Genomic DNA, 21,723 nt, shown 5'->3' on the forward strand with positions numbered 1-21,723 from the left:
AAGAAACCAGAGGCCTTTCTTCTGGGCATTGTCGGCCAGAAGGTGTTAAAGAAGGATCGAACATTTTTCATGTATGCAACAACGGCAGCAAGGATTCTCATCGCAAAAAACTGGAAAACTCAAGATCTACCCACACTGGAAGAGTGGCAGATGCAGCTGATGGACTATATGCAACTGGCCGAGATGACCGGCAGAATCCGTGATCTGGGAGAAGAGAAGTTGGAGAAAGACTGGGAGAAATTCAAGATGTATTTACAAAAACATTGTAATTTGGTTGAATGTTAAGAAGGATGCTAGATTATAAAAAACTGGTCACCACTAAACTAGATTTAAATTTGATGATAAGTGAGACTAAAGAAAATATAAAACTTTTTGGAAGAAGCGCTAGATTATATGTGTGAGTGGACATGAGATTGTAAACAAGTTGATAATTTGTTTGGAAAAAAATTTTTAACGATGTAAATGGGAGCGGGAGACGTGAGGGAGCCCAAAGAAGTGATGAAATTGTTGTGAAAGAAGTAAGATTGTTTATTATGTTTTATATTTAAAAACCTTAATAAATATTTATAAAAAAAAAAAAACGCTATTGGAGTATATAAGAAACATCTTAGTGCAATCAGATATGCTTTGCACTTGGCACAAATTAACTTAATGAATCTAACGAGGGGGACTTCTGGAATAGCCATTTTAAGACACTGTAGTAAGGCAGACAATATGTCTTCACCAACAAATGCAGAATCATAGAGTTGGAAAAGATCTCAAAAGTCATATAATCTGTCTCCCTGCTGATGCAGGAAATTTGCTGCCACAGCTTCCCTCAGAGGGCATCCAGATGTTGCTTAGAAATGTCTACTGAAGGAGAGTCCAACAACTTCCAAAGCAGTCCATTCTTCTATTAAAAAAAACAACAACCCCATACCATCAGGAAGTTCTTCCCATAGTTTGGCCTTTTCCATATTTACCTACACAAATACAGTGGTACCTCTAGTTACAAACTTAATTTGTTCCGGAGGTCCATTCTTAACCTGAAACTGTTCTTAACTAGAGGTGTGCTTTCGCTAATGGGGCCTCTTGCTGCCGCTGCGTCACTGGCACACAATTTCCGTTCTCATCCTGAGGCAAAGTTCTCAACTCGAGGTAACTCTTCCAGGTTAGCGGAGTTTGTAACCTGAAGCGTTTGTAACCTGAGGCGTTTGTAACTCGAGGTACCACTGTATTAAGATCTGCTTCAGAGGCCATGCTCTAGATATGTGTCCAACAGCACAGTATGGTCTTTTCAGCACCGGGGAGAAATTTCTGCTTAACCAGACCATTGGTACGACTTATGTAGTATGGGTCTCTCAGTTTTTAAACAGGGGGGTGTTCAGTGTGCTCTTTTTTGTTGTAGCTAAGATTTTATATTCTATTATTATTATCTTATTATTATTTTCCAACCAGAGATATTTCACGCAGGTAGTGAAAATAAATAAATATTTTAAAACCCTTTCTTGTATTTTGAAACTGGTTGTTATATTATTATTATTATTATTATTATTATTATTATTATTATTATTACAGTGGTACCTTGGGTTACAGATGCTTCAGGTTACAGATGCTTCAGGTTACAGACTCCGCTAACCCAGAAATAGTACTTCGGGTTAAGAACTTTGCTTCAGGATGAGAACAGAAATCGCATGGCGGTGGCGACGTGGCGGCAGCGGAAAGCCCCATTAGCTAAAGTGGTACCTTAGGTTAAGAACAGTTTCAGGTGAAGAACGGACCTCTGGAATGAATTAAGTTCTTAACCTGAGGTACCACTATATTGAGTCTTACGCCCTGGAGCAGCAAGGGAAAACAAATTTGATTCATATGACAGTCCTTCACATATTTATTTTATTCATTTCATAAAACTGATATACCACTTGATTGTAAGGAAGATCCTCAAAGCTGTCTATGTATTTGAAGATGGCTATCATGTCACCTCCCAATCATCTCTTTTCCAGGCTAAACATACAGAATTCCTTCAATATTTCCTCAAAGGATTTGATCTCCTAACCCCTCATCCTTTTTGTTGTCCTCCTCTGGATGGGTCTCAGTGCATCAATATCCTTCTTAAACTGAATAGAGTGGGGCCATTACTACTTGTGAATTTATATATCTTCCAGTTTTCTCCCTTCCCCCCTTCCCCCTCATGGTTTTAACATGTAAGAAGTCCAAGGATATTTTACACTACAGTCATCATGCCACTCCTAAATTCTGCCGCTGCTAGCTTACTTGAAGGCCTTAGAACCAAAAACACAATATGAGGCGATGCGGAGAGTCAGAAGACAATTGGGAGTTATGGTGTTTAATTATCTCTCTTTTGTTTATTTCTGCTATGACTATAAGGGGATGTTCCCTAACACATCAATGCATGCAACAGTACTGTACTAAATGCTGCAACTTGCACCAATTTCACAAATCAGATATTACATATATTAAACCCTCAGATAAACATATATTAAACATATGGACCCCTTATCTGCAAGTGAAAGAAGAGCAGCCGATTTATTTTCCTAACTAACAAATATTTTTGCACCCGGACATATTCAAATCAACGGAATTAAGTTAGTAATGACTACCTTAGGTTGACTGATTTCAATTAGTCTTCTCTGAATGTGACTTAGTAGACTTAGAAGTGACTTAGTAGTCACACTACCTAGTATTTACATAATGAAGCATAAGACATGATTCTTTCTCCCATGAAAAGAGAGGTGCCTGGACTCCAGACAAGGTTAACAGCATACTTTAAAGAGGAAATTCAGCAGACAGAGTGTCCTCCACTTTTTGTTTTAAATCAAGTAAGGGAGGTGGGGGTCATTGATAAGGAGAACCGGAATTAGAGTTTGAACTTCAAGCTATGCAGCCCTTCATTTTATTTTCTCCCAATTCTAATTCAGTGACCTGTTACCCTACACATCTATCCTAAAGATCCTACTTTGCAAGCAAACACTGCCCTCTTGTGCACTAGCATACTGAGCAGAGGGATTTTGTATGCTTTTTAAAGGTAAATGAGTAATGCCAACAGTAGATTTCTATATATTCATCCATTTTTGTTTTAGGCAGCAAGGAATATGTATTACAAGTTAAAAACAGACAAAACGCAAAACAGAAACTCTGGCCCAACCAAAGTGTTGATAAATGGGAAATGCATTTTACAGCCTGCTTACTCAAAAGTGTCTCTGCACAAGATTGCAACAGAGCAGAGCAAGCCTATGTGTGATTACTCAGAAACAGGTTTCACTGCTGTTCATTCACTGGGGCTTACTCCCCTGTAAATGCATTTAGAACTGCACTCTTGAAGAGGTGTTTCATTGCAAAAAGGACTGAACTAAGCGACTGGCAGAAAACATGAGCTGGAGTGAGTTATGATTTCCACAGAGAAAACTGGCAAAGTAGGGTGCTTGACCACTTCCTTGCCTGTCACATTCCCTCTGCAGTCTCCTCAATTTTAGATGACAAAGAGTGAATTGAGAACAAGTCAATTTGGGAAAGGGGTACATGGAAGGCAAAAGCAGAAGGCACAGGGAATTAAGGACACATGCTATCACTCACCTGAAAAATCACACTCCTTCTACACTGTTTTTCAGGAAATAAACAGTGACTCCATTTTTAAGCCCTGTGTTTGCTGCCTAACAACTAGTTTGGTCCTACAGAGGAATGCACATGTTTATTTCTCTTTTTTCCAACAGTTCTCTACATCGATCTGCCTCCAATCAGAAGCACACTGAGCTTGTTTCAAATAAACGCCTTGAAAATGTCAAATGGCACATTAGCAGAATTTCAGACCTTTTTAAAATGATTTTTTCCATTTTGTTTTCAAAGGTAATACAGTGGTACCTCGGTCTGTTCTTAACCTGAAACTGTTCTTAACCTGAAGCACCACTTTAGCTAATGGGGCCTCCCGCTGCCGCTGCACCACCAAAGCACGATTTCTGTTCTCATCCTGAAGCAAAGTTCTTAACCCAAGGTACTATTTCTGGGTTAGCGGAGTCTGAAACCTGAAGCGTATGTAACCTGAAGCGTATGTAACCCAAGGTAGCACTGTATTTTGCTAGCCCATTTCTTCTACAGATGACAATAGATATGCTGCCTTCTACTGATTTGGACCATTGATCTATCTAGCATAGTACTGTCTATTCTGATTGGCTGTTGTTCTCCAGGGTTTCAGGTAGTAGCTCTTCCCAGCTCTGATCCTTTTGCATGCAAGGCTGCAAGGCAGATGCTCAATCACTGAGCTATGGTCCTTCTCCATGAGACATATTTTACAGTTCCAGTAGCCTGTAGAAATTTAGTCTATGCTGAAAATGCAAAAAAGAAGCCTAAGATGGGCGATTTTCATCATGATGCTAACTACAAAAGAAGAACGAGATCAGCTGTTGCCCTTCTCTGTATGAGTGAGGGGGACGATTCCATCATTTCTAACACCCTAATTATAAATGATTGGATATGTGGGCCAATAATGATTTGATTAGGGAGGACAGTTCGATAGGCTGAACGCAAGTATTTAGATAAAACCAGGAAGCCTACTATGGTAATCTTACAAATAATATAAATAAGGGGGGGGGGACTGAGGCAGTAGTAATAACTCCACAATTTTCTTGATCTTCCATGACTTTAACAGTAGTTATTTGCATCAGCAAAATCCACGTTTGCTGTATTCAGCTTCTCCTCCTCCCCGCCACTCCCCACCAACCCTTGCAAGAGTTCAAAAGTCTTGGCCCTTCAATGTATCAGGTATGAATTAATACCCTTCCTTAAAAGAACACAGCAGCAAAGTGGAAACAGACACTTGTAGGCAGCCGTCTTTGAAACGAGCTGCAGGGACAAATGGTGACAATGAAGCTCCGGTCAAAAGTAAAAAGGTCAAAGGTTCAGACAAGTGTAAGGAATTACAAAACTACAAGTTCGTCTCCGTTCCTCCCACAGGTTTAGACAATCTGGATCAAGCAGGAGCTTTCGAATTAAAACACTGCAAGTCTATTCCGACTTTCGCACTTCCATGAAGAACAAAAGGCAATATATATTCTTGATCTCCTCTTGCAGAAACTCTCTCGGCTAATACAAAGTCAGCAAAAACAACGGGCATCTTAAAAACAGTTTAACCTAAAACAAACAGTTCCGCAGGCAGTGCTCTGTGTGTGGGGGGCAGGAGGGAAGAAAGGGTAAGGTGAAGTAATCATGTTCTCCTGTATTAGTGCGCTGACCCTTTGTAGGGCATGAAATTAACTATCAGCAAGTAAAAAATCTGCTACTTGTTAAACTACTTTGCTACGCAGAGTGGCCTTAAAATAAAATATGGGGATTGGATTTCCTCTGAAAGATTAACTTGTATAACCTCTCAGCAGGCTTCCCCTATCACTGAACTCTAGCAGAAACTGCTCAGCACCTAATTGGAGAGATGCAGACATTTTGCAAGAATGTGCAGAACAATTATGAAAATGGGACTGGCTAGAACACCTTACCTTGACAGTCATGCCTGGTCTTGGAATACACTTTAGCACTGGCCATTTAAAGTGTATCTTAAAAACAAACAAAAAACTTTGATAGACATGCAGTGAAGAGGAAACTGGAGTCCAAACCCACCATTTAAATCCAACCTTGACTACCAACTTAATCTTACCGCCCAACCTTTTAGAAATGTCAGGGGTGGAACGATCTGTAGCATTCTCTATTCCTAGCATGTAGGTAAAAAATTATTTTGATTTAAAACATGATATGCTTTGTTTTCAAGGGCAAAGTCTCTAAGAAAAATGTAAGCACAGAGAATGAAATATGACTTCCATCTTCCATTCCTCTTCTGTTTTGTTACTGTTCAAATATTCTGCATTTATTAAAACATAAAAGTTTTATCCTTAAGTTTTAGTGTGTTCTCTTGCAAAGTACCTACAAGGTCAGATATTGCCCAGCATAATAGGATTGATCCTGCTATACAAAATTCATTTAGCAAAACTATCTTGACACAACATTATTTTATCGGATATAATTTTAGTTTAAAACTTCAAGCAAAGAAACTGCCACCCTGAGAAGCATTCATACAATTCAACCAACTTGTGTGAGAATGTGATTGAACACCTATACACAAAAACCTTTTAAAACAAAGAACCTTTAGTTCTATATGCAAAATAAACAATCTTGACATCCCGTTGAAAACCAAACAAGCTATTTCTCTATAAGGCACATCAGATTACGGGCATCTGCATTTAAGCAGGCCTTTTTCCACCAATGAAGTAACAGCAATCTGCATTTGATGAAGTGCCTATCAAAAATGTTTCACAACACTGATCAGCTTTGGTATACAGATTGCAAAACAGATCGTGTCATTCAGAACCAGGACTGAAATGGAAATATAATTTTTAAACAGGTGCCATCTCTATTATCTTTCCAGAACCAATTGAAGACTTTCCTTTTCCAACAAGCCTTTTAAGTGAAGATTTTTATCCAAGTCTGTATTTTAAATAAACTTTTATTGTTGATATTTTTATTGTTAAATTGCTTCAGGATTTTTCACGGCAAGCCACTAATAAATGAAACAAACAAACATCCAGAACCTGTATATGCATGTAAATATAATTTTTTAAATCTCTGGTTGCTCCACCTGTGTCTGTGATCAAAGTAGTCATTTTACTGAAGTGCCACATTTTACTGAGGTGCCACATTTATTTGCACCCTGCCCTCTTGCCGGAATAGCAGATTGGGTAGCAGAAAACCCACTAAAGATCAATACATAAAACCACATCATACATCACCCCTCACAGATGAGTAAATTTCAGAAAAGGGCTGAACACTTGACTGAATCATCCGTGTTTTTAGCTGGCAACGAAAGTGCTACAACAGAGGAGCCAGATGAGTATCAAGGAGCATGGAGGTCCAAAACCAGGGTGCCACCATGAAGAAGGCCAGACACAACAACAAATACAATTCTTCAAAGGCGAAACACTGAGGAGTGCTTCTCTAGACAATATTAATTACTAGGCAGAACAATATCTTACCTTTACTAATCATTTTATGCAGAATGAATGAATGAATGAATGAAAACTGCTGGATCAAGGCCACAATCCCAGAACAATTTATCCCTCTGCCTTTAGCAGGGCACCTTGCAAATAACGAATGTGGGAAATGCAGCCAAATTCACTTTCAGGACATTTTTCATGCTACCCTAAACTGTGCATCTTAAAACCTGCCAAACAGAATGAATTGGAAAAACACACACTCACAATAGTAACTGGAGAGCTTTCAGGCACAATTTCCTTTGCTGTCAGTCACAAAACACTATTTTGTACAAGGAAAGGAACTATACAAGTACATTAAACATTAAGTTTAAAATTATTTTAATTGCAATTGTTTTTTGTTCTTATCATCCACAGCCAGCCATCATCTATGCTCTATTTTTGAAAAAGAGAGAAATGTGCTTCACTTTTACACGTGGTGAGAACCTCACATGCCAATTTGACTACCAAGTGTGTGGTGGAGGGCAACTTTTTGCACTAACAGGAGCACATTGGGGAGAAAAGCCTAGTCCTCCCACCCATACCCAATTTACCTTCCTTGCACAGGCATGCAAGCAAGCCACACATTCAACCCTCTCCACCATAACATCACGAGGGCAAAACGGCTCCTGCAAAAACAACGGCACAGCAACTTCCTCCAACCACTTGGCGAGGAAGGTTTGCTATTGCAGGTCCTGCCAAGCAACCAGAAAGAAGAAATGCAAATGATTGCCTCTGCTTGCTTGCTCACTCTGTCTCTGTAAGTGGTGGAATGACAGGGAGCTTTGAGCTGAGGGGGACAAGGAGGTTGAACCAGTCCTCTACCACAATCAGTAAATGAGTATACAGTCTTCGCAGAGCACAGGCAGGCAACCCACCCACCCCTGGCAGTTTTGCTTCTGTCTGCCTCTTACCTCCAATAATGGTGCGAATAAGGGAGGCATGTCCTGGGCAATCCACCAGGGTCAGTTGGAGCTCGCCAGGCTCGGTTCCCAGGTGTGGAGGCAACTCTGTACAGAGGCAGGAGAAGCCCAAGTCCAGGGTGATTCCCCGAGCTCGGCTCTGCGGGGCTCGGTCAAAGGCAGCAGTGGAACCAACAGTGCTAAGGGCCCGCGCGAGAGCAGTCTTGCCACTGTCGATGTGGCCCAGAACACCAACATTTATATTCAGTCGATGAGAGGTGCTGGGCTTTGGGACAGGGGGAGTAGCAGCTGCACCGGCCATGGATGTCTTGAAAGCAGTTCTTTTCTCTTTCAAGACAGTCCTGCTTGCAACACCACCCCTGTGACAACACAGGCCAGGTTGGGACTGTTCCAATCGCAGGAAACTGTAAAACAAACAATAATTTTTAAAAGTGGTGGGTGAGCTGTGGGAATGAGTAGGAAGTTCTGCTTCGCTCTGCTATAAGGATCCTGAATACAAAGCAGTTCCCCAATGACACCCAGCTGTACAAATTACCTTACATTCTCTCCATATTCTAAAATGAAATGCCACATTACTATGCACACAACATAACCTAGACTGGCCTTTCCCAACAGCCCAAGAATGCATGGCCCAAGGATGACGGGGACTGTAGCACAAACCATTTGGAGTTCCTCTTAGAGGAAGGACCATAGTTCAGTGGTGGAGAATCTTTTTATTCTCAGGTTCAGGCTCTGGCATCTCCAGGTAGGGCTGGGAATGTCACCTGTCAGAAAGTTACTGGCAGTCTGAATAGATAATACTGAGCTAGAGGGACTTATGGTCTGATCTAGGCTGTGTACACATTAGTGGCTAAAATGCAGTGAGTTCCTTTCCCCCTGCTGCACTTCAAGTCACATTTGCATGGTGTTGTACACAGCAGAGAGGGGGCAGGGATGTCTTCACCCAATGCACCATTGTCTTTTTCGTAAAGCAACCCCTCAGCTCCTATTCATGAGGTTGTCATCTGTGCATCCGCTGTCATCCGCACCTGTGCAACAGCGGTCTGCAATGTACACACCTCAGCCTAACCGCAAAACAATTGCGGTTTACACTTTAAAACCAGGTGGAAGCTGGAAATTATTTTCCAAGAAACTGCAGGATAAGAATTGTGTGGAAGATGTCACATGTACAGACGTCTTCAAACACCAGTGGTGTGGGTGCACTGGAGCAGAAGGAAACAAGAGTGTGTACACAGTCTCAGTCTAAGGTGGCTTCCTAAGTTTCTTATTTATTAAATTAAACAACATGCACACCGCTTAACTACAATAGTCTCTAAGTGGTTTAAAAATACAATTTAAAAAATCACTTAAATCTATAAAATGAAACTTCAGTCAAAAATGCTAGCTGGGGAAACCCAGCCAGATGGGCGGGGTATAAATAAATTATTATTATCATTATCATTATTATTATGGCTGGAATGGGGGGGGGGGATGCTGGGCACCAGATTGGGAAGTGCCGTCCTCAGGTGCACTGTCAGGGCTCGGGAGGCGGGGAGACACCCTTACTACTTTCTCTCCCGCCACCCTTCACCCTTACCATTCAGGTAAAAAAGGGGGCTGGTTTTTCTTTCACGTGTTACAATGATTCATGTCTCCTCCCCCCTCCCACCCTGGAGGTGCAGAAAGGGACTCCCATGGGGCTTATCCACCCGGGGCTTTCGTGTGCATAGACTGTGCCCTGGAGGCTGCCTGAGCCTCAGTTTTGTGGGTGTCCTCCACGTGACGTTTCCCTGATGCAGCATCCAACCTCATGGTTTTCTGTTTTGGCTTTTCTTCTTTTTTTTACAGTCAATTCGGATTCCCCTGATCCCTGGGAAAATCCGAAGTTAAGGCACACATACAAACACAAACAAATAAATACAGCCCTAAATTCGCTTACCGGCCACGCTCCCGCGGTTTGCTTTGCCTTGCCCTAATCTACTCACTCAACCCTCCGCCCCCAGCCCACGCCCCCTGCAGGCTTCTCACTCCTCTTCCGCCCCGCGTTGCCTCCGCTTCCGGTATCGCTGCGAATGCACCCGCCCGCTTGCTGAGAAAGTAAGTGGCAGCGAGAGTTCGCCGCTTTTGGCTCACAGAGGGTTAAAACAAGCGAAAGAGGCGGATTCCTAGAGAGGAAGGAAATTGGAGGAAAGGGAGGGGGAAATAGGGTGTCCTCCAGAGCAAAGCCTCCTCCTTCCTCCCCGCCCCGCCCCCGTCCTGTCTTGGAGACGGAGCTTGATGCAGGGGAGAGGGAGCAAATAAGTTATTGCGGAGATAGTTTTACCTGTTTCTCTGCGCGCGGCAAGACGTACCGGCCTTTGTGTTTCCCCGGCCGGGGGGGTTGCTAAGCCCCTACCCCCCTCCCGCTTTCTGCGCCTGGATGAAGGCGACCCACACCTGGCCTGGAAATGCTAGTGGGAAATGCATTTCCGGGGGGGGGGGGTGAGGGGGAGACCCCAAGCAGGGAGAGAGGCGTCTGTGGGGGAATGGCTTGAGAGGAACAAGCCAAATTTTGGGGGTCTGCACAAGGAAATTTAGCGGGGCCAGAAGGGCGCCTCAAAGCTGCCCACTGGGATTGCCCACGCTGTTAGGGAGACTGGCGCAAACAGCCGGGTAATGCTTAAGTGCGTGTGTGTGCCGGATTTACGTATAAACTGAACAAGCTATAGCTTAGGGCCCCACTCTCTTGGAGGGCCCCCAAAAAATTAAAGGAAGAAAAAAACCTGGATGTATATTTCCAAAATATAAGATAAAAAGCAAATAAAATCAACATGCTGTAAATAAAACCAGCAACAGTGTGTTGTGTTGTGTTGTGTTGTGTTGTGGTGTGGTGTGGTGTGGTGTGGTGTTGTGTTGTGTTGTGTTGTGTTGTGTTGTGTTGTGTTGTGTTGTGTTGTGTTGTGTTGTGTTGTGTTGTGTTGTGTTGTGTTGTGTTGTGTTGTGTTGTGTTGTGTTGTGTTGTGTTGTGTTGTGTTGTGTTGTGTAGGCTCCTATGATGTAAGTAATGGGCCCCGCCTGCTAGCCTGCTCACTAAAATATCACTGGTTTGCTCATTTCTATATATAGGGTGCCTACATTCTGCATGATAAAATACCTATTTTGTTAGGTGCAAATGGCTTTAGATACCTATTGGGTCCATAAATTACCATATAGCATATATTCAACACAAAAAACAGCAACAATTTGTTGTTGACAGAGGACAGCTGGACATAAAGGGCCCCATTAACTTCCGTAGCTTAGGGCCTCATCAAACCTAAATCCAGCCCTAGTGTTGTGTTGTAGGAGAGAACTATGGAGGGAGGGAGCATTCCTCCCCTAGTTAAGAATGTGTGTGTGTGTGTTTCCTTTATTCCCCTCAGTTGGCGGCATATGAGGTGACATTCTTTAAATCTAGGAAAGATGAGAATTTCCCTGATGCATGGACTCATATAGATCTAGACATTCCCCTGCCTTCCCCTTCTCCCACTTGATTGTATGCATAGAACACATCTTGATTTAGTTTACATCGTTTGACTATATGCTTTTGCTTCGTTTTGGAAAATTCAGTAAAATAAAAAACTGTTGATAAAACAAAGTATGTATTTCTTCCTCCTCACAGACCCAGCCGTTCTGAAGTCCGCAGCAACTCTCGCACCTGCTGTTCACCTTGAACAACTTTGCATGTGCAATGTTAGAGGGGGCTGTTCTGTTTACTGTGATGGAACAAGGCAGAGAATACAGTCCTCTTACCAGAGCACAAACCAGAAAGAATGCAATGCTTGCATGAAAAGAATATATTAGGCATAGTCGGGAGTTTCCCGCTATCGTGCATAATGACAGTGCTGTTATGTGGGGACTGATGCGTGGGGTCCAAAGGAAGAGGCTACAGATGGTATGAGAAGAGAGAGGTCATGGAATCCATAAAGGCTTTTTATAGAGGTCTGTGCCAACCTCTATAAAAGTTCTTAAGAAAGGTTAGGGAAAAGGCAGGGTTTCTTCCACACTGTGCATATGCATGCATGTTGGGCAGGGGCTCCCTGCTGCTTACCTTATTTTGTTATGTTTGAAAAAGGTGGCTCATGCTGTAGTCTATCTTTTCTGCTTCGTAGAAGGGTTTTCCACGTTGCAATAAGCTGAAGAGTGGCTGCTGCTTGCCATGCTTCCTGGAGTGGCTCCCCTTCCTCTATCCAATCATTAGGCCACTAGCTGTCCTAGAAACATTAATACCACATTTAATTCCCACAGAGTGAATATCGAGCTTCAACACAAAAACAGTACTCCTTCCTATGAACATAGGCCCCTGTTTACATTTGCAGACAGATAGATAGATAGATAGATAGATAGATGGATGATAGATATGGATAGCTACATGCATTTGTAAGAAATTCAGTAATCATAAAAGGACTGCTAGGAAAAACAATCCATAAAATGCCAATATCTAAATTAACAGCTCAGTAGTGGTAAAGAAGCCAACCTAAAGGAAAATAAGAGGTTTGTTACCTCAGTTCTTTACTTCAGTGGATTTGTATGAATTCACAACCTTTCATTTGCTGGCAAGTAAGCCAAATAATTACCAACTAAGGGGACTTTATATATTTATTTTTACATTTTCTTTCATTTATATGCAGTCTTCTAACATGGAAGCCAAGGTGGTGTACATGTGCATCCTAGGCAGTTGCTAACTTAGGCGCTGTTTAGCTCCAGAAAAATAGTTGGTTCATGTACCTTCAGACCATATCTTGGGACCTATATTACCCTGTGTTTGGGAAAAGGCAGGCCCCTGTGGTTTGGCCCAGGGGCCTATGATTTATTTTCTGTAAGGTTTGGAAAACTTTGTTTGTCTGAAACTCTGGTGAACATTGCTAAAATGAAACAAATGCACAATTGTATCAATAGTATGAGGGCCCATGAACATGAAAAGTGCATTCTGAATTCAAAAAATTAAACTGGGACTTTTAAACTGGAACAGTTTTAAACTGGAACAGTTAGTAAATGTGAATAAATTAAATTGATAATGTACCTTTTTTGTACTGCTATTGTTGCTGAATTGGAAGTAAAGATATATGTATTACACATACAACATTCCTATTTTAAGAAGGCTGGGAACATTCCAGTTCATTTTCTTGGACCTCCAGGAAAGATACCCCTGCATGTGGGGTGGGGAATAACCCCCAACTTGCTATTGGTAAGGTTACAAAAATACAACCCTTTGCACTTCATAAATAAAGAAACAGAAGAGGGCACAAAAACATTTCCCCCCTCTTTTGTTAATTAGATGTAACACCCATTGCTCCAATTTCCTTTTCTATACATTAAACTGCTCCTTCACAAAATGTTGCTATTAATTGCTAGAGTTTACAAAACCTCATGGGAGCAAGGGCAGGAAGTCAGACCTTTGGGATGGGTTAAAAATGTAAAGGTCATTCACAGACTTGCACATTTTCCTCTCTCCAAAAATAATATACTATTTGACAATTTCAGGGTTCAGTATGTCCCACTGAAATTTGGAAGCTTATGTGAAACTAGGCTACGTCCTGTAATCTCAAACGTTTAGTCTATTTAAAAAAAAACTACTCTGAAGTCTCCAGCTCCCTCCTTGGGTATCACATGACGTCTGTGCTAAAAAGCAGACTGGCTGTTCAGACAACTTTTCCTTCCCCTCCACCCCATGGGTTGGTACGCATACGAGAAGTTGGCAAAGTTAGTTGATTAAACCTGAAGACCAATAGGTCAAATTTTCATAGTCGTATTATTTTTCTGGTTAGTGGAATATTGAGTTATACCTAAATGCTTTAAGTAAAGAAACAAAAAAGCCCTCTCTTAATAACGTGTTGACAATGCAGAGAAATGGTTTTATGTTTGCCTTCTAAAGTAATCCTACTTCCCTCTGTGGTTTCTCTTCAGTATAAATGGTATACTCAGTCAAGAGCAAGGAGAGTATTAGGCTTCAGTATTTTTTATGATGGTGTATTATAACTACATCAGTGTTAGTTTTATTTAACAAAAAAATTGTAAAAGCCTTGGATAAAACAATAAAAATTGTTTTATTTAACAAAAAAATTGTAAAAGCCTTGGAGCAATTTACAAAAATATAAAATAAAACATTAATATTATTGATAAATTTAAAAACAGGTATCTGAAACATTCAAAGATGTACATTTGGCAATAGCTAAAAAGACATAAAGATCTAACTTCTAATTTTATTAAATAAATTTTATTTTATGAAATAAATACACATCTGGAAATAAATACATTTTCATAAAATAAATATTTTATGAAATAAATACACACATTTTATTTTATGAAATAAATACACATTGCCTAAGTAAAAAAGTTTTAAGCAGGCACCAAAAATAGCACACAATGGATGTCTCGAGGCAGAGAGTGTTGGTTATTTTAATTTTAATTATATTTTAGTTCTTTTTGGTCCTTGAATAAGCTGTTCAAAGCTTCATTTTGCATATGAACAATAACTTGTGTGGTCTGAAATAATATTATTGATAGCAGAACCTCCAAGTGTCCCTATTTTCCAGGGACAGTCCCATATTTATAGAAGCCGTCCCAGTTTCTGATTTGATTCCGGAATGTCCCTCTCTTCCTTGGGATGTCCCTATTTTCATCAGAGAAATATTGAAGGGTATGGTAAGATGTCCCTATTTTCACTGGAGAAATGTTGGAAGGTATGGAGCTATCCAACCACCGAGCAATCTCAAGGCAGCCTTGTATAGGGAAGATATTTTAATCTTTAATGTTTTATTATGTTCTTATATATGTTGGAAGCTGCCCAGAGTGGCTGGGGTAATTTGCTATAAATAGTAAAATTATTATTATAATTATTATTATGGAAAAGGACGTCCCTATTTTCATCAGAGAAATGTTGGAGGGTACGTGATAGCAGTAACATGAAGAAATCATCGCTATAAAATGGACTTATCATTGACACACTGGATAAACCAGTTTTGTTTAGGAAAGTGCAAGCAAAGGAGTGTTCTTTTGATATTCAGGACTTGTTCACAATGTCTTTCCATTTGACTACTGGAATTCTTTATGTGTGAGGCCTTCAAGCAAATTTGACTCAAAAAGCTGGTCTTAAAAGACAGAAAATGGAGGAACTATTTTCTTTTACAGGTCACTTATTAATATTTCCTTCCAGAATATCCCTTTTTATTATTTATATGTTCATTATTACTTTATTGCATGTATGATCGACAGTCAGATTTAAAAAACACACACCTGTTCAAGGGTTTTAAATGCAGCTCAAGAAAAAGAAAAGGGATCACTCAATCAAACTAAAGCCTGGCAGAAAAACTAACAATCCCCACTTTGTAGGATTCCACTGCCTTCAGTAGTCTTACCACCTTTTCTGAGGCATAAACACTCCTTTGTGTGTGAATGATATTTTTAACGAAATAAAAAAATTCCTTCCAGTAGCACCTTAAAGACCAACTAAGTTAGTTCTTGGTATGAGCTTTTGTGTGCATGCACACTTCTGAAGACTTAGTTGGTCTTTAAGGTGCTACTGAAGCCTTATTATATTATAAGGACCCTGAGCCAAGGCTCATTTGCCCGCTTCCCCAGGACCTCAGAGGAGACAACTCACCAGGGACCAGAGTTCTTCGGAGAAAATAGTTTATTGAGATCTGCGCAGAGACAACCAGTGGAATCACTTCTCAAAGACTGGCCGCAAATACATGGCATTTGGCAGGCATTCTTATACTGTAGGTACACCTTTCTCCACCAGTCACCAATTGCCAACCTATAGGTACACCTTCCTTCCACCAATCACCAATCGCCAACCTAGCATCTTACCTTAGAAGGATAATCACGTTAAGCAAGTTCCTCACCCATTTCCCTGTCTTTTGGGCCTACGTGGCTTCTCTTATTCTTTACTTGACCTGTGTCACAAGCCAAACCTGCTTAAGCAATCTTTATTGGAATTTAAAGCCAAAGCTGCTCAGGCAATCTATATTGCAATCTATATTGCAACAGAGCTAAACTCTCCCTTCCTTCATTCCCTCCTCTTCTTTTGGACAGCCTTCTGGCTCGTCCAAGGCAATAGGCTGGTATTCACACATCAAAGCTATCACTCGGGGACCCATCATGCGCGACATTGTTTTGTGCACCATATTTTGCAAGCATTGCACCAAGCAGGGAATACAGAAGCAAAGAAGCAATAAAAATAAAATTGGTCCTAAGAGCATAACAAACATTCCTCTGAGCCACCCATTTGGCAAAAACTTATCCAGCCAAGACATATTCCATCCTTCCCACGTTTGTACAGGGACGTGTGCCACCTTCTCAATACTTGCGGCTAGATTACGGATGGCTTCACCATGATCTGAAATATTGAAGCAGCATGCTCCACCAGTCAGGTTGAGGGCAGCACAAAATCCTCCTTGTTTGGCCAGAATAAAGTCCATTCCCAAACGCAGCTGGAGGACAGCAGTGCGGGTCTCATCCAGCTGGGTGGCAACAAGGCGAAGGGCGGTGGCCGTTGCATTGGCCACAATCTCTACTACTGCCTGGAGTCGGATTATGCGGTTTAGATTGTAAATGGGCTCTCTGGCACCTGCTACTAACTCATCAGGGTTCCAGGAGGCCGGATCATAGTGGGCAATTATTCGCTCAGGTGGCCATTCGTCCTTTCCCCAGGTCTGCTTGCTCCCTGAGGCTATATTCATGATATCAACAGATCTGTGATTGCGATGGGGAAATGAGGTGGTAGGGAGCAGCCACATGGGTAAAAGGAAGGCTGGATAACAATTGCCCCACCAACCGTTGGGGAGGTGGTGGAAAGCCTTTGTCCCACAAATCCAATATACAGGATCCTTGTTCTGGGTGGCCGTATGGTCACCCATAGAACTAAAAGCTAAAAGATTTAAATTGGTGCAGGCTCCCCCACACTCAGAGGTATCAGTGGGGTTACACGTACACTTGCATGAGGAGCGCCCAGTAAAAGTTATATTGTGTCCAAGGGTGGCATCTTTGGTCTGGTTGACACAGAACCATCCGGGAATCCGATAAACCCGGAGGGGATAGGGATGATTCCAGTATACTGGATTCAGGTCTGATTAAGAGGCAACGGAAGCAGGGGCATGCCCCCAGCCGCATCCAGAGGTCCCAAGGCACAAACAAGGCAACGGGTCCTATTCTCTGCCTTAGCTACCATTTCTGCCGTTTGCAGCCAGCGGTTATAAGGGTTGTGGATGCCCCGCGTGACCATGAGGCGGGTAATGTTTACCTGGGAGATCCAGGACCCTACTTCCCCCTGGGCCAGAGCGCAGGCGGGTTCCCCAACTAGGAAGAGAAGGAGAACTGTCAGCGGGATGGAGGAGGGACGCTTTTTCCCGCAAATTCTATGGCGCTTGTGCCAGCAAAAGAACAGGATCATCCATAATATTAGGACCGTACATATTACTCCTATCCACCAAGCCCAATGGTTCCATGGTTCTTCCCACCATTCTTTAGTCATGATAGAGGTCAGGTGCGGAATTGGGCCTATCTGGTTGCTCAGGGCGGTGAGGATAATGAGGGAAACGCGGGAACCTCCAGGCGTCAAATCCTATCGTGTGTAAATAAACTCCTGAGTCCCCAAGAGGGTGATTATGTCCTCGGTGGGTAGGGGCCAGATACAGACCCCAAGGAGATGGTGTCCAGGGGGGGTGGGCTACCACACACCCACAGGAATAATGTGCAGCTTGCAAATGGCAAATACTAGGTGTGAGAATCCCTATGGGCTCTTCTTTGGACCAAATAATACACACCAAAGTTTTTTCAGGGATTAAAACATTATCAGGGGGCAAAGACCGGACGGTTGGCACGTTGGGAACGCTACCGACAGGCGCTCCTCCCATTTACTTCTTCAGCCGTGCGTAGAAATGTCAGCCTCCGGAGTGACATTAGCAGGGCGGTCGTCTGCTGGACATCTTGGAGATGGTCAACCGCAGGGGATTCTCAGGATCAAGGGAAGTTGTCCATTCAGATGTAGCTCGCTTGGCACGTGTGTGGTGGACCCACGGGGTGACGCCTGCTACTTTAACTGCAGTTGGTGTAGACAACAGAACGGTGTATGGTCCCTTCCAAGTTGGTTGTAAAGGAGCTTGGGACCAATCCTTTATCCACACCTCGTCACCAGGCTCGTATCGATGTAGAGGCTCGACTAGCACACAAGGGGTGCGAGCTTGGGTCCACCTGTTGAGAGAAAGGAGAACTCGGGAGAGTGACTGTACATAGTTATTTATCTCCACATCCTGAGCAGGAACAGGGGATATCATACGCACATAAGGCACCGGCCTGCCGAACATAAGCTCAAAGGGAGACAAATGAGTTCGCTTGGAGGGCAGGCTGCGAACTCTCAACAAGGCAAGGGGCAACATCGCCACCCAGTTTGAGCCTGTCTCCTGAGTCAGTTTAGCTAGCTGATTTTTCAAAGTCCTGTTCATGCGCTCTACTTTACCCGAGCTCTGGGGCCTATAAGCAGTATGCAACTTCCAATTTATCTGCAATATCTTTGCTAATTCCTGTAACACTTTGTGTACAAAGGCTGGCCCATTATCAGATCCTACGAAGCGAGGTAAACCATACCGCGGAATGATTTCTCGTAGCAGGCATCTGGTAACCTCAGTTGACCGCTCAGTCTTGGTGGGCCAGGCTTCTACCCATCCAGTGTAGGTGCACACTGCCATCAACAAATAATGGTACAATCCACACCACGGGAGTTCAGTGAAATCTACCACGAGGTCTTCCATAGGCGCGGTTCCTGAGTGTTGTACTCCAGGTGGGCCCAATTGACCAGTTCGTGGGTTGTTCTTCTGACATAAGGTGCATCTTCTGCAAGCCTGACTTGCTAATTGGTATAAATTGGCGATATAAAAGCATCTCTCAAGCTGTTTGGCCATTGCATCAGGGCCCACATGGGTAGTGGCGTGGTATTTGTGGACAAAATGGGAAGAAAGAGCTGCTGGTATCCACACACGCTTGTCTGGCGTAATGTACCATCCTTCCTCAGATTTTTCCAACCCCTCTACATTAATAGTGTCCTTCTCAGCTGTGGTGTATCTTGATTTTATACAGGATTCAAGGATGGCTTCCGGTATTAATGGGGCCACTAACTGTGATCGGTTTAGGCTGCCCTTTTGGGCTGCTTCTTTCGCTATACGATCAGCCAATCGGTTTCCACATGCTTCCTCGCTTGGCCCTGTGCGGTGTCCATAGCAGTGGATGACTGCCACCTGCTTGGGTTTCCATACCGCGTCCAGCAATTCCAGTAGGGCTTCTGAACAACCTCTGCTATTTTGGCCATTTTAATGGGGCGCTTGGCTGCTCTTTTTATTCCTTCTAGTACAGTCCTTTGGTAAGTTTCCAAAGTGGTGATGCCTCCCGCCGTTTGGTAGTCCCAATTAGGGGTGGTGCGGGGGTATAGACCCTCTATCTGTGCTTCAGTATTTGCCTGGGTTCTCAGATATTCTCTGGCTCCTGTGTGAACCTTTCGGACCTCCTCAGTGGTTAAAAGGGAGTCCAAGAGGTACTGTATATCATCATAAGTAGGCTTGTAGGTTTTAAAAATGCCCTCAAATAACTTGATTATTCTTGCAGGGTCTTCCTCAAAACTAGGGTTCTGATTCTTCCAATTGCACACATCTGCAGTGGTGAATGGTATGTGCTGGATGGTATAAGTACGGGGTGCCGGCTCTCCATTTGCTCCTGGTGGACCGGGTGGGTCATAAACCCTCCGCAGTGGCATAATTGCCACGCCTGACTTCAATTGTTCTGGTTCCTGTCTCTGCCTTTTATAATGAGTGGCTGCGCGGGCAGCTGCGTCCAACCATTTCTTTTGCCTCGTCTTCCATTTCTCTGACTTGCAACTTGCTATGTCCACCAAATGTGGACTTACATCTACTGCTGTGGCGAATGGTTCCACATATCTACGTACCCTATCCTCATCTACAGGAGCCCACTTTCTTCCTTGGACATTGACTTTCCTTAACTTTTCTAAAAACTCTTCCTCTTCTTCCTCTTCTTCCTTTTCTCTCTCCTTATCCCTCTTATCCTCTGGCCTTAGATGTGGCGTCTTAGGTACTGCTCCTCCCCCTCCTGCAGGCACATCACCTGGGTCCCCTTCTCTGGGTTCTGGGTTGGGAACTGTTCTTGGAGGGGCGTATGGTGGTGGCCTCAGAAGATCATCATCTTCAGAATTATCAACCAGGACTGGGGGTTTTGGCCGGACAGTTTGAATGGCGCAAACCTTTTCCTGGCTTATACTCCCTTGACACCCTTGTAACCATGGGGGGTTTTTCTCCACATTTCTCTTCCAAGTTGAAATATATGGGATTTGGTTGGGGTGGATTCTGAGGATGTTCTGCCATAAGGGATTGATTAAGGCCAAATTGAAGGTGCCCTCTGGTGGCCAATTTTGCCCCTTGGGTGGGCCAATCGACCTCACACAAAGTTCTTAATCTTTCCTTCATGACAGCCTTTGAATTATTGAGAAAACACTGTAGAGGGGTACATTTACTCCCTCCAGACCCCATGTCTTTAGTCTCCTCCGCTCCTAGTACAAAAATGACAATCAGTCATGTTCCACACACTTCAGACTGTGATTTGGTCGAGCTCGCGCTGCCAAAAAATGCACAGACCTACATACGCTTGACCATGGGGACGCTAAGCCCCGATCACTCATACATTCTTCCTTTCACTAGAGGAGACTTTCACACACCACATACAACACAGCCCGACCCCTTTCCCTTTTTCCTGTTCTGCCTTTGTCTACTGGCGGCACCTTATTGCCACGGCCAGCTCCTTTCCTAGCGGCACCTTATTGCCACGGCCAGGTGAGGTTGATCAGACCTCAAGCCCCTTAATAAACCACTGGGCTTACCTTGTCCCGCAGCGGGTTTTCCTGTCACGGCCGTTCTATTTTCTCCCTCAACCGGGTGTCTCCACTCCAGAACGATGTGGCCGGTTCCCCCTATGAAATGGCAGGGTGCGCGCCAGAACCGCAGACACCGAACCGAGCTGTTCACCACGGTTGAGCCTGGCCTCCGGTCCTGGGGGGAGGGGCAGATCCCGGACGAGCCCCCAAATCTGAAGCCTTATTATATTATAAGGACCCTGAGCCAAGGCTCATTTGCCCGCTTCCCCAGGACCTCAGAGGAGACAACTCACCAGGGACCAGAGTTCTTCGGAGAAAATAGTTTATTGAGATCTGCGCAGAGACAACCAGTGGAATCACTTCTCAAAGACTGGCCGCAAATACATGGCATTTGGCAGGCATTCTTATACTGTAGGTACACCTTTCTCCACCAGTCACCAATTGCCAACCTATAGGTACACCTTCCTTCCACCAATCACCAATCGCCAACCTAGCATCTTACCTTAGAAGGATAATCACGTTAAGCAAGTTCCTCACCCATTTCCCTGTCTTTTGGGCCTACGTGGCTTCTCTTATTCTTTACTTGACCTGTGTCACAAGCCAAACCTGCTTAAGCAATCTTTATTGGAATTTAAAGCCAAAGCTGCTCAGGCAATCTATATTGCAATCTATATTGCAACAGAGCTAAACTCTCCCTTCCTTCACTACTGGAAGGAATTTTTTTATTTTGTTTTGACTATGGCAGACCAACACGGCTACCTATCTGTAACTGATATTTTTAACGATTAGAGATCTGGTATCAGATTGAGAGGCAGTGTGGTGGAGTGATTACAAAATTGAGGCTTAAGTGTGGAAAACTCAGGTTAATTGCTCAGCTATGATGGATGGCTTAGGATGCCACCATCTGCCAGCCCAACCTCTCTCA

The 21,723-nt window shown here is 43.2% G+C and overlaps 1 protein-coding gene across 4 annotated transcripts in view; it reads right to left on the reverse strand.

Moving 5' to 3' along the window:
- EEFSEC (eukaryotic elongation factor, selenocysteine-tRNA specific) overlaps positions 1-9,941 on the reverse strand; it is a 162,042-nt gene extending 152,101 nt beyond the window's left edge. For 2 of the 4 annotated variants that reach the window (XM_081851008.1, XM_081851009.1), the window contains exons 1-2: positions 9,849-9,941; positions 7,922-8,334 (exon numbers count right to left, since the gene is read on the reverse strand). In XM_081851008.1, coding sequence (XP_081707134.1) covers positions 7,922-8,231 — 310 coding nt within the window. In that variant the 5' untranslated portion in view covers positions 8,232-8,334; positions 9,849-9,941. Of the gene's footprint in view, positions 1-5,483; positions 5,541-7,921; positions 8,335-9,848 lie in introns of those variants that run through there. The other 2 variants (XM_081851007.1, XM_081851010.1) reach the window with 2 other exon arrangements.
- Between the last annotated feature and the right edge of the window lie 11,782 nt (positions 9,942-21,723).

Source organism: Podarcis erhardii (assembly GCF_964252035.2).
Source record: "Podarcis erhardii genome assembly, chromosome: 2".
Taxonomy (NCBI): Eukaryota; Metazoa; Chordata; class Lepidosauria; order Squamata; family Lacertidae; genus Podarcis; species Podarcis erhardii.